Consider the following 13037-nt stretch of genomic DNA (forward strand, 5'->3'; position numbering starts at 1 on the left):
GATGCTTATAGTCCAGTCGATGAGGTAGGACAAATGTAATTCTATAAAACAAGTAGAAAAGTGATATGCTTTAGAAAGTTCCAGAAAAAGTATTTTAGGTTTTTAAAGGAAAGCCTGCATATAGCAGACACTCAATATTGTTTTAAGGTGCAATCTACCTATTCAATCTTGAATGCCACTTTTTCCTTCTTTGATACCCTTTAATATAGTTTACTTTAAAAAATCTTTATTGAGTGCCTACTATATTGTGTGCCTGCTATACACTGAATATTTTTGATGAGGTCATGAGGGTAGGACCCTGGTCCACTGGGATTAGTGCCCTTATAAGAGGAGACCCTAAAGAGCTTGCAGCTCTCTCTCCCCTCTGGTGAGGAAAAAAAAAAAAGAAAATCACCTGAGGACACAGTGAGAAGGCAGCCGTCTGCAAGCCAGGAATAGAGCCCTCACCAGAAAGCTAACTGTCCAGAACCTTGATCTTGGACTTCCCACCTTACAGAACTGTAAGAAATAAATTTCTGTTAGTTAAGCCAACCAGTCTATGGTGTTTGATTATAGTAGTCCTAGTAGACTAACACAAGTTTTGGTACAGGGAATGAGGCCCCCAGACCCCACAAATTGATGTCCTTCTCACCCCAAATTCATGTACAACACAATTCAGTCAAGTTTTTTGACACTTTATTACGAGGATTTCTTTCCTCCAATTTCCAATAACCTTTCCCTCATTTCCATCTGAGTTGTCACTGGAATGGCCTTTATCATCCATATTTCTACCAACATTCTGTTCATGACTATTCATGTATTTCTGTAAGGTGGAAGCTTTGTCTCCTGCTTGCCTCTTTTCTTTCTGAGCCCTCACCAGAATCATCTTTAATGTCCTTATACCTATCAACAGTTTCTTCACAGCAATCTCGGCTTTTTCTAGCATGGGCTTCAAAATTCTTCCAGCCTCTACCCATCACACAATTCCAAAGCCACATTCACATTTTTTGGTATTTGTTACAGCAGTACTCTATTCCTAGTACCAAAATGTATTGGTATTACTTAGGGTTCTCCAGAAAAACAGAACCAGAAATTTATATAGAAATTTATAAAAGGAACAGACTCATGCAATTATAGAGGCTGAGAAGTCCCACGATCTGCAGTCTACAACCAGAGACCCAAGAGACCTGATGGTGTAAATACCAGTGTGAAAGCTGGCAAGCTCAAGACCCGAAAAGAGCCAATGCTTCCGTTCAAGTCCAAAGGCAGGGAAAGATCAATGTCCCAGCTCAAAGTAGTCAGACAGTTGAAGTTCCCTCTTACACAAGGAAGGGTCAATCTTTTTGTTCTATTCAGGCCTTCAACTGATTATGGCCACTCACTTTAGGGAAGGCAATCTGCTTCACTCAGTAGGATTGATTCGAATGTTAATCTCATCAGAAAAACATACAAACAAAAAAACAAAACAAAAACAACAACCAACCCTCACAGACACACCCAGAATAATGTTTGACCAAATACCTGGGTTCCTCGTGGCCAAGTTGACACATAAAATCAACCATTACACTGAATACCTTCTAGGCTCTGGGAGTACAAAGTGAACAAAGTTTCTATCCTCATGGAGCTTATGTCCTATTGTGGGGTCACATAAATAAATAATTTCAAACACTGATAACTGCTAAGAATGTGGACCAAGGAAAAAGACAAAGTGTAAGAAAGGATGTGGGGGGTAGGCAGAGACATTTATAGGAAGTAGAGTGAGTCTAAAAGTCTTTGAGCTCAAAAATGAAATTGGAGGGACTCTGGTGGCACAGTGGATAAGACTCTGCATTCCCAATGAAAGGCCTGGGTTTGATCCCTGGTCCGCAAACTAGATCCCACATGCATGCCTCAATTAAGAGTTCGCATGCCACAACTAAGGAGCCCGCCTGCCGCAACTAAGACCTGGCGTAACCAAATAAAGAAAGAAAGAAAAAAAGAATGAAATTGGAGTTATGCTTTGGGAAGAATAATCTAGTATCAAGGTGCAAAGTGACACATAGAAGAGAGGCACTACAGGTGGGGAAGCTAATACAGCATTCAGGAAAGATGAATGAAATGGAAAAAAGAGAGAAAAGAAGGGAAGAAACTATTTATTGAGCACCTACTATGTGTCAGACATGCTTTTAAGTGTTTTCACATATTTGAACTGGGACGTGGCAGGGGGCATGAAAAGGAAGAAAAATATTAAAAAGATATTACAAAGAATCATCAAGACTTCACAGCTGATTTTGTGTTTATGTATGTGTATATTGGTACATTTACTTGTACTTGGGTAGATAGAGTTGGAAAAAAGAAAGGTTCAAAAAGGTCTAAGGTTTCAAGTATGGGTAACCAGCAAGGTAATAGTGGTATTATGAGAAGAAAGGATTATACAAAGGAAGAGAATGAGGAGGGAGGACAATGTGTTATATATTTTTTAAATGAGGCATCCAGGCAAAGCTGCTCAATAAACAGTAGGAAATTACAGGGCTACAGGTGAAAAGATAAGTCATACCAGGAGATGTGAAGATAGAGATTATCTGCAGAGATATGGTACCTGAAACAATGAGATGTACTTTGGTTACAAATGAAGAGAATGAAGAGAAAGAAGAGGATATATTTTTATGGATTCTCCTACTTGAGGAAGATCTAGAGGTGCACTGTCCAATATGGTAGCCATTAGCCACATGAAGGGACTTAAATCAATTTAAATTAAAATGAAAAATTTAATTAGTCGTACTAGCTATATTTCAAGTGTCTACCATATTGAATATCAGAGTTATAAAACATTTCCAACATCACAGAAAGTTCTATTGGACAGTATGTACCTAGAGATTCATCAGAGGAGAAGAAAGGGGAGAATTTAGTCTCCTGAAAGCCATTCAAGTACAGAATGACCCATGGTATTAAGTGCTCCAATAAAAGCATATGAAAGCTAAAAACAAACAATAACTTGTGACTCTTAAAGTAGTTTCAGACTAGTAAAAAAGTTAGAAACTAGATTATAAGAGATTTTGGATGAAATTGGTGATAAAATAGGTAGAGGTAACAAGTATAAACAATTCTTTCAAGTAACTTTTCAGTGAAGAAAAAGAGAAAGAATGTAAACCTAAGGAAGAACTGAAAGAGAATCAAGCTGTGTATGTATGTGCCTAAGATAAGCATGTTTGTGGACTCACTGGAAGGCTTGGCTACCAATCAACCAACCAGCTATCCACTAACTCTACCAATCAAAAAAGGCTTTGATGTAGCGATGACAATTGAGGGGATAGAATCATACAATTTTAAAGCTACGAGAAGCTTTAGGAATCATCTAATCTACTGGTCACATTATATAGAAAGCAGGTGCCCATTCACACCCATAGCTTAGTAGTAATAAAAGCTAGAATAAGAACTCAGGTGTTCTGCATCCTAGGTCATTAGATGTTCAGCCTCATTCAAATGCCTCCTGAGACACAGACCAGAAAAGTGAAGAAAGCTTATTCTATTGACTTCCATTAATCTAGCAAGAAAATATCTATGTTCACATATATAAAACTTCAACTTAAAAAAAAAGAGACAATTTTTTTACTTCTCGCCTTTAAAATTTAGAAAAACAGAACTAAGCCTTGAGTGTCTACTGTTTTGTAACAAACATTACACTAAAAAGACCTTAAATATCATCTAATTAAATCTTTAATATAACCTGTTTTCAGTATTCACAGCTTAGAAATTTATGCATCAGGTCAGTGAGGTCACAGAGGTAGTGACACTTTTACTCAGTTCTATACTATAATCAATTAGAAAATGGTGGAGAAAATGGGAGAAAAAAGATCAATAGACTAGGGAATGGAAATTAGATGTTTAACAAAGTATAAAAGTAACAAGGACAAACTCATATACATGCCAATCTTAAAAATAAAACCAAAGAAAACCAACCCTTTAGATAAATAATTGCTAATTAAACAAAATGTTTCAAGGAACTCTAACATTGCCTTTGGAGGGAACTGGGTGGCTGGGGAACAGGGTTTTAAGGAGACTTTTCACAGTAACTTTTGAATTTTAACAATAACAATCTACTACCTTTTCCAATAAATAAAGTTTCTTTAAAAACTTTATATGTTTCAGTTCCTACCGGTAGTTTGTAATTACTAGCATTCTACAATTCCCTGAGGCTGCAGAAAAATTGAAATTTTTAGAAAGAAAAATCCTAACTCTGTTCTGAAAAGGCAAGGGAAAAATTACATTAAGAACAGCAGATTTGCCTTTGGGGGTTGGGAATCAGGAAGGGAGAGAAGTCATTGCCTGCAACAATCACTATTTGATCAAACCAATTCTATTGCTATTATTTTTAGCTCATCTTTTTAGCCTGTTGCTAAGGAACCCTACAGCCCGAAAGCAATTTACTCATAGGAACCCACATGAAGCAAGAGAAAAGCAATGACGCTGAAGCTTTCTAATCAAGCCATTAAGTCTATTTTAGTGCCGTTTAATAAATTATTTCTTCTCGATTTTTATGCACCGCTATAGTGATGTTGAAAATCCTGTTGTACCCAAAAGCAAAATCATTATTTGTAAATTTTCAATATGAGGGTCTGCAAATCAGTATATCTGAAATGGGGAGCCATAGTTCTGGATTCTGATTTTCTATTAATACTTGTCTTTTATTCTTGAAAATACTAAACAATTTCTTGTTTAGTATTTTCTACCAAGAATTCTAAGGGCTTCCCTGGTGGCGCAGTGGTTGAGAGTACGCCTGCCAATGCAGGGGACACGGGTTCGTGCTCCGGTCCAGAAAGATACCACGTGCCGCGGAGCGGCTGGGCCCGTGAGCCATGGCCGCTGAGCCTGCGCATCCGGAGCCTGTGCTCCGCAGCGGGAGAGGCCACAACAGTGAGAGGCCCGCGTACCCCAAAAAAAAAAAAAAAAAAAAAAAAAAAAGAATTCTAAAGAATTTCTTGCAAGGGAAATTTTTGTATTTTAAGAGGTCTGGTGCAGAACGTGAGGAAAGGATTTGACAAAGCTATTAGATACATAAAAGCTATGAATTGACATTTCTACTTGAGATGTGGCAAGAGGGCTGAGACATCTAGTGCAAAACGGCATGACAGTGTGAGGAACAGAGCACTGGCGAGGCCGCGGATGCTCCAGGGAGCGAGGTGTCAAGCGGAATCCGGTATGACACAAATACGTACAAGAAAGGTGGGAACTCTAGGTCTTCGCATTTCTACCCACTCAGTTCGAGAACCTCATAACAACACACAGGCGTCATCGCTTTCGTAATTGGCGCAGACGGTGAGTCGCAGGGACGCCGTTCAAGCCGTTTCAACTGGAGCCAACCTGTATCTGCCCGTTTCCACCGAGTCTGATTTGTGCCACCTTTTTTTGCCCCCAATAACCTCAAATTCGTCCAAACTAAAATCTGGCCATGGTAGAGCTAAGAAGATCGGTGATACAGCGAGCTATCTTCAGCTTTTGGCTCTTTCCTCCCATATTTTTAAAAGTCCTTCCAATCCGTTGGTTTCCGAGGACACGGGTACAGACAACGGAGCTAACACCGCCGGGCTCTAAGTAGCGTCAACGTGGCAGTAACGAGAAAACCAGGGGTCCAAATTCCACCAATAAACGAGGCAGCTCGGCCTACGCCCCGCCCACTACTCCTGCCAGCCAATAATCTTCAGAACTCTTCTGCTACTCCCGCCCATTCTTAGCGCAGTTACAGAGCCTCTTCCTCTGCTCCCCCGAGCACCAAAAACCCGCAGTATGTGCGCCCCTCTTCCGCTTCGCTATACCAGAGAGCCCTCTGCCCTTCTTTATTGAAGGCGTAGGGTACGGCATCGGCTACCACCCGAGGCCCAAGATCCCAGAAGCTACTCTCACAAACAGCAGCAGAACGAAAGAAAACAAAAAGGGCTGCCTGGGACTTTCACCACACGCCCAGTTTACCTTGACCCGGAAGTGATTCACCACTCCTCCTCCCTTCCCACTCCTCCCTCCCTGGTTGAGAAGGGAAAGACGACGGCCAGGTCTGGCCCGGCATGCCTTGGGCTTCCGGTGACCTCTGGCCTTTTTCTGTCGTCCGCTCTTGCTGCCTAGCGTGCTTGTTCGCTCAGTGCTTTCCGTCCTTCCCTCCCTCCCGTTTTTCTTCGCACGCTGCCTGGTGACTGTGGCGCCCGTGAACAGCAAGGAGGCGGTGGCGGAGGACCCTCGTCATGGCCGCTTCTAAGCCTGTGGAGGCGGCGGTGGTCGCAGCGGCTATTCCCGGCTCCGGGAGTGGGGTGGGCGGCGGCAGTGCGACTGCGGGCCCGGGCACCGGGGGCCTGCCGCGATGGCAGCTGGCGCTGGCGGTCGGGGCGCCCCTGCTGCTGGGCGCGGGTGCCATGTACCTGTGGAGCCGGCAGCGGCGGCGCCGGGAGACCGGGGGCCGAGGCGACGCCAGCGGCCTGAAGCGCAACAGTGAACGGAAGACCCCGGAGGGCAGGGCCAGTCCGGCCCCGGGCAGCGGACACCCCGAGGGCCCCGGTACTCACCTGGAAATGGTGAGAAGCAGCCCCGAGCCCTGGAGGTAGAACCCGGCAGGTGCAGCCTTTCCTTGACGAGTTGTGCTCGTCAGGGGGCTTCCCATCAGACGGAAGCTGCCAAGAGGCAGCGCGTGGGCTTAGGGAAACTCAGTTCTGGCTGCCTTTATAGGGAATAGAGTAGCCCGAGGGCACAGGTTAGCAACATTCGTTAAGAGCTTCCTTTTGGTTTCAGAAAAATATTTGCTTTTCTTCTCAGTGACACAGCATTTATCCTTAGCGTTGTGGGTACGGGGACATTTGCAAATGTGATGATTGTATTTAACTAACTAATGAAGGAAGCCAAATTCCCTTAACTATCGGTACGTTGTGATGTGAATTGCCTTGGTCATGTCTAAGGCCTAGGACTTAATTAGTAATAATCTTTTAATAACAAGCGAATCCCCTTTTTTGAAGTATTTTAGGGTTGGGGATAGGTAAATACAGTGACTGTTGGTTGACGAGAGTAAAATGGTGTTCAGTGGCATTTATTTCATCTGTGGGCATGAGTTCTTAAACTTTTGGGGTAGAAGCATCTTAAATTCATTTTTAAATTTTACCTGGAAATTTACATGACCAACCTGACATACGGTTAAGCCAAGCGTCGGAGTGTCTGGTGAATTAACTGCTTTGTATGGCTTTGTTGAACTATTAAATCCTTCTGGTATCTGACAGCTGTGGGGGGAATTGGCCTGGCTGCATTTAACAATACTGGGGTGAGATGACGTGAGGTGGAGGATTTTATCTGAGTCTGAGATTGTACAGTGGCGGTTACGGAGTAAATCAGAGTTCACAGTAACCCTTGGTCAAAAAACTCCCAATTATATACATTTGCAAGTTATTTCCACATTATATTATTCAGACTGAAGACATGTTTTTACTAAGATAGTCAAATTAATTTTAAAGGAAGTTCTGATGTGGAAGCAAACTACCTTAGTTTAGTGCATCCTATATCTCTGGCGTTGTGCTAGGCCCTGAGAGAGCCAAATAGTCTTTCTAATGGGAGAGTAAGATACTGCTTTAAAAAGAAAATGCATGCAGTACAGGTATGCTGGAAGAACCCATGGATTGTGAGAACCAGGAGAAGTGTGCTTTATATTGGGCTCTCCAACATGGTTACCTTGAGAAAGTCATTTTATCTCTTCGATGTTAGTGTCATCCCTGTAGAATAAGAGAATTAAAATATTGGATCTCTTATATTTCTTCCAGCCCTAAAAATTGGTGATTCTGAGTGCTATTAATGAGAGTGGTAATCAAGGTGATTCTTTGAATTAGTCATCATTTGTCTTGTTGTTTTCATATTTATGAAATTCTCTGGTCATTTCCTATTTCATTTGCTTATTTTAATCACAGAAGAATAGTAGGTGAATGAAAAATACATAAAAGTTCTCTGTTCTATAATAATCACCAAAAATAAAGATAATTTCTATAAAAGAGACAAGGTTTTGATATTTCATTGCAGTTTCAAATACTACCCCACCTCACCTGTTTGGTATTTGATAGAATTCAGCAAACTGTCTTTCAGATTTTAGATTTCCTTAAATCCCATTTTCAGCTTTTCAGCATTGTCTAGGTCAACACTGATAATATTTAAATTTCATGGTGTATTGTAGTTTTATCAGAACATTTTTTTAAATTAACCTGACTGCCACTAAAAATTAGACTTTAACATTGAATTCTTTGTAACTTGAACTGCTTTAAAATGATTCCTTTTGACCCAAAATAAAGCTGAGCAGAACACTTGCATATACTGTCCTTGTGGAATTTGTGGGGTGGTACCTGTAGTCTTGCTTTGGGTTACTAGATGATCCTTTAGTAAAGCAACAGTAAGAATGTCTTTGCCATTTTTTTAATGGAAATTTGTATTTTAGCTGATGGTGACCAATAAATACTGAAAGACTTTTTTGTCTAGTTCTAGTTCTAGTTCTAGTTCTCAGTCTAGTTCTCAGAGTTATTATTAGACTACCTAAATATAACTGACCACAAATTGTAATTTATTATTATCTGTGGTTGGAGAAATTGCTTTATATTTGAATAGCACCTTTAAATTGTCAACCTCAGTGGGTTTTGTAAACAAGAAAGCATTTGTTTGAACTGATGGAAAAACTGGCAGAATCCTGATGCTCTGACTGTTCTTTCTCCACCTGAGCAATAGCTATAATTTTTAAGGCAATGAAGGAATGGACAAATATTGTCAGTTCAGGGTTCAATATCAGTGAATAAAGTGGAAAATCAGTGGTTATTGTCTGTTGGCTTATGTTTGCCTTAATGTAAAAATGAACTTATAAAATAACTGGGCTTCTGTCTATTGGGTTTGAGATATTCACGTGCAAGCAGGCTATATCAAATTTTTTTTTTTTCTAGGATAGCATATACTTGTAAAGCAAAAGCAAAAATTCATATTTTTGTTTAATTAATGGGGATTTTAGGATTTCACCAGAGAGGCATCTAATCACAGTTGATAGTGTGTGAGATAGAGGTAAAGTATTAAATCATATTCTACTTCGGGCCATTATAAAATCTACCATGATGTGCCATTTTGCTTTAGTAATTTATTTTGAAAACTTGAGAATTACAGATTTTTCAAAGTTGGCAAGGTTCTTTGCCAGTCATCTAATCCACAGGACTTCTCAGTCTTTGGACCAGAGTTATCACAGGGGAGCATCATGCCCACATATACACCAAGCATGGTATCTGGTTGCACAAATGTCTTAGGTATTTCTTTTTTCAAGCAACCTGTGATTTTTTTTATTCTAATACATTTATTTATTTTTGGCTGCATTGGTTCTTAGTTGCTGCGCATGGGCTCTCAGTTGCAGCAAGCGGGGGCCACTCTTCATTGCGGTGTGCGGGCTTCTCACTGCGGTGGCTTCTCTTGTTGCGGAGCACAGGTTCTAGGCACCTGGGCTTCAGTAGTTGTGGCACACAGGCTCAGTAGCTGTGGCTCATGGGCTCTAGAGTGCAAGCGCAGTAGTTGTGGCACATGGGCTTAATTGCTCCACGACATGTGGGATCTTCCCAGACTAGGGCTCAAACCCATGTCCCCTGAATTGGCAGGCAGATTCTTAACCACTGCACCACCAGGGAAGTCCCTGTGATTTTTTTTCTAATGTGCATGTATTTATTATTGACTTTATAGTAGTGTTTTATCCAATTGTTTTTAATTTGATGATTTTAAAAAGCAGTTATTCTAGTGTTCAAGTTTTTTCAATGTTACACAAGAGTTATCCCAACAGGAAATGTTTAGGAACCACTAAGTCAGTCCTTTAGAATAGGAAGGGAGAGATGTACCTAAACATTTTAATAAAGGGGTCAAAAACTGAGTAACCTGCTGTTATCAGTCATGGTTGAAATGAAATAGTTCTTCCCCCTCAATGATCTGTTTCTAATTTTTTTTTTAAAAAATCAGGGTCACTAGTGACATTCTTATATAATTAAGTCTAGAGAACACCTTTCAGTCTTTATCTTACTTGATGCTTTGCAATATTTCACATTGTCTTCTCTTAATTTCATAATTTTTCCTTTGGCTTCTGAGGCACTGTGTTGTCCTGATTTTCTTTGCTTTTTTTAAAACTTCCTGATACCTCTCTTTGCTGATTCCTCTCAGTCTCCTTTCCAGGCTCTTTTCTCTGCCTCTTTTGGTGACCTTCATTGTTCTGTCATAGGCATTCTTATATTCCATACCTTCACTGGATGCTTGCTTGCCCTCCAGAAGCTTCACTTAACACTTATATACTGATGGCCCCCTAATTTCTTGTTTATAGCCCAGACCTCTCAAAAGGCCCAGATTTAAAGGAAATCTTCACCTCATTACCTTACAAGTGTTTCACACCAGACTCCTGTTTCTCCTGAGACTATTCCTTATCATTTAATGTGTGTCATCTAACTAGTTTCCCAAGCCAGAAACTTGGATATCATCCCTAACTTTCTATTCTTTCCATGTTCTCCACATCCAATCTAGAAACATGTCGAGAAAATTCTACTTCTTTTTTTTTTTTTTTTTGCAGTACGTGGGCCTGTCACTGTTGTGGCCTCTCCTGTTGCGGAGCACGGGCTCCAGACGTGCAGGCTCAGCGGCCATGGCTCACGGGCCCAGCTGCTCCATGGCATGTGGGATCCTCCCGGACCGGGGCATGAACCCGTGTCCCCTGCATCGGCAGGCGGACTCCCAACCACTGCACCACCAGGGAAGCCCAGAAAATTCTACTTCTTAAATATCTGACTACTCCTCCATTCCCACTGCTATTTCTTGAGTGAATAACTGATACTCTCATTAGTGTCTTCCTCCAATCCATTTTGTCAGTGCTAGAGTAAATCCTAACAGTCCCATGCTTAGAACTGTTAAGTGGTCTGTTCACTGCTCACCGAGGTAAAGTTCAAATTCATCATGATTTAAGACCCTCTGTCATCTTGATCCTGCTTACCTCTTGTCTTCATCTCTTGCCACTTGTTTCTTGCCTTTGGATGTTCTGTAACAATGCCCAATACCCCTACCTTCTCATCCTTCAAGTCACAACATGTAGGTAATTTCACCTTTTCTGAAACACTTCTACCTAAGCATACCGTTATGTGATTACATAACACTGAATTTTTCTCTTCCACAGCACTTACCACATGGTACTAGAGTCATTTATTCATGTCTTTCCTACTAAACTCTTGACTCTGTGAAGGCTGGGACTGGCTCTATCTTTCTCACCGTTTTTCAGAAACTGGCACATAGCAGGTGTTGAGTGAATTAACTGATGAAGCTTCATCATTTGACATTTTTAAAAAATTCCCACAAACGGAATACTTTTTCAAAATTTCCAGCTTTTCACTTGTATTCTACCAGTTTATCCTAGAAATTGGTTTAATAGTCGTAAACCTCATTTAGGCATTCTTTTTATAAATCATGTGATTTTTGTATGAACTACAACCATAATCCTTCAGAAGCAGCATTCTTTTTTTTAATATAAATTTATTTTATTTATTTTTGGCTGCGTTGGGTCTTCGTTGTGGTGCACGGGCTTCTCATTGCGGTGGCTTCTCTTGTTGCAGAGCACGGGCTCTAGGCATGCAAGCTTCAGTAGTTGCGGTGTGCGGGCTCAGTAGTTGTGGCTCTCGGACTCTAGAGCACAGGCTCAACAGTTGTGGTTCAAGGGCTTAGTTGCTCTGCGGCATGTGAGATCTTCCCGGACCAGGGCTTGAACCAGTGTCCCCTGCATTGGCAGGCGGATTCTAAACCACTGCGCCACCTGGGAAGCCCTGGAAGCAGCATTGTTACAAGTAGATTCTTCTTAGGTAAAGAGTTCTCTGTGTTACAATTTAGTAGGTGGGGTGGTTGTAGATTTTTAAATTTCAGGACATAATATGGGAAAGGACTTTTAATATCTTAGGTATCTTTTATCCTAGATTTGATTCTTATAAAAGTAACAATTGGTCAATTAAATACTGAAAGATTGTTTCTCATGAGGTAAGTGTTCCAGAGTTGATTGCTACTTCTGTAAAGTTGGGATCCAAATTTTAAAATATTCCTTTGGAATTTGGTAAGTTTAAGGGAATAAAACCATTTAAGAGAAACATGGAACCACCTCATGTATATTTTAACCAGATGTAAATGTGTAATTATGGTGATAAGTAATATAGTAGTTCCCTCTTACCCGGTCTCAGCTTTCTGTAGTTTCGGTTATCCACAGTAAACGGTGGTCTGAAAATATTAAATGGAAAATTCCAGAAATAAACAACTCATAAATTTTAAATTGTGCACCACTCTGAGTAGCAATACACAGTCCCACTGCATCCTACCCTGGATGTGAATCATCCCTTTGTCCAGCATATCCTGCCCATTAGTCACTTTGTAGCTATCAGATTGACTCTTGTACTAGTAACCCTTATTTTACTTAATACCCAAAGCACAAGAGTAGTGATGCTGGCAATTCAGATACGCTAGAGAGAAGCCGTTAAACTGCTTCTTTTCAGTGAAAAGGTGAATGTGCTTGACTTAAAGGGAAAGGAAAAATAATCATATGGTGAGGTTGCTAAGATCTATGGTGAGAATGAATCTATTTCTGAACTGTGAAGAAGGAAAGAAATCTGTGCTAGTTTTGCTGTCACACTCAAACTGCAAAAGTTACAGCCACAGTGTGTGTTTAGTTAAGATGGAAAAGGCATTAAATTTGTACAATAATTTGAGAAAGAGACCACATTCACATAATTTTATTATAGTATATTGTTATAATTGTTCGATTTTATTATTAGTTATTGTTATGAATCTCTTATAGTGCCTAATGTATAAATTAAACTTTATCCTTGGTACTTATATATAGGAAAAAATGTATATATAGGTTTCAGTACTATTCACAATTTCAGGCATTCACTGGAGGTCTTCGAATGTATCCCCTATAGATAAAGGGGAGATTACTGTACCTATTTTATTTCCTTACACATGGATTAATGTACCTGATTCTAGCTCATTTCCTTTTAGTGACTATATGTGTGTGATCATCAGAGTAATATTTTATA

General features: G+C 40.4%; 1 protein-coding gene across 2 annotated transcripts in view; it reads left to right on the forward strand.

Moving 5' to 3' along the window:
• The first annotated feature begins 5988 nt into the window (after positions 1-5988).
• TOMM70 (translocase of outer mitochondrial membrane 70) overlaps positions 5989-13037 on the forward strand; it is a 46446-nt gene continuing 39397 nt past the window's right edge. For both annotated transcript variants that reach the window (XR_013828477.1, XM_079922406.1), the window contains exon 1: positions 5989-6518. Coding sequence is in view for 1 of the 2 variants with exons in the window: in XM_079922406.1 (XP_079778532.1) it covers positions 6192-6518 (327 nt within the window). In the remaining variant the exon portion in view is untranslated. The remainder of the gene's footprint in view (positions 6519-13037) is intronic.

The sequence above is a fragment of the Stenella coeruleoalba genome (genome assembly GCF_951394435.1).
Source record: "Stenella coeruleoalba genome assembly, chromosome: 5".
In the NCBI taxonomy this organism is placed as follows: domain Eukaryota; kingdom Metazoa; phylum Chordata; class Mammalia; order Artiodactyla; family Delphinidae; genus Stenella; species Stenella coeruleoalba.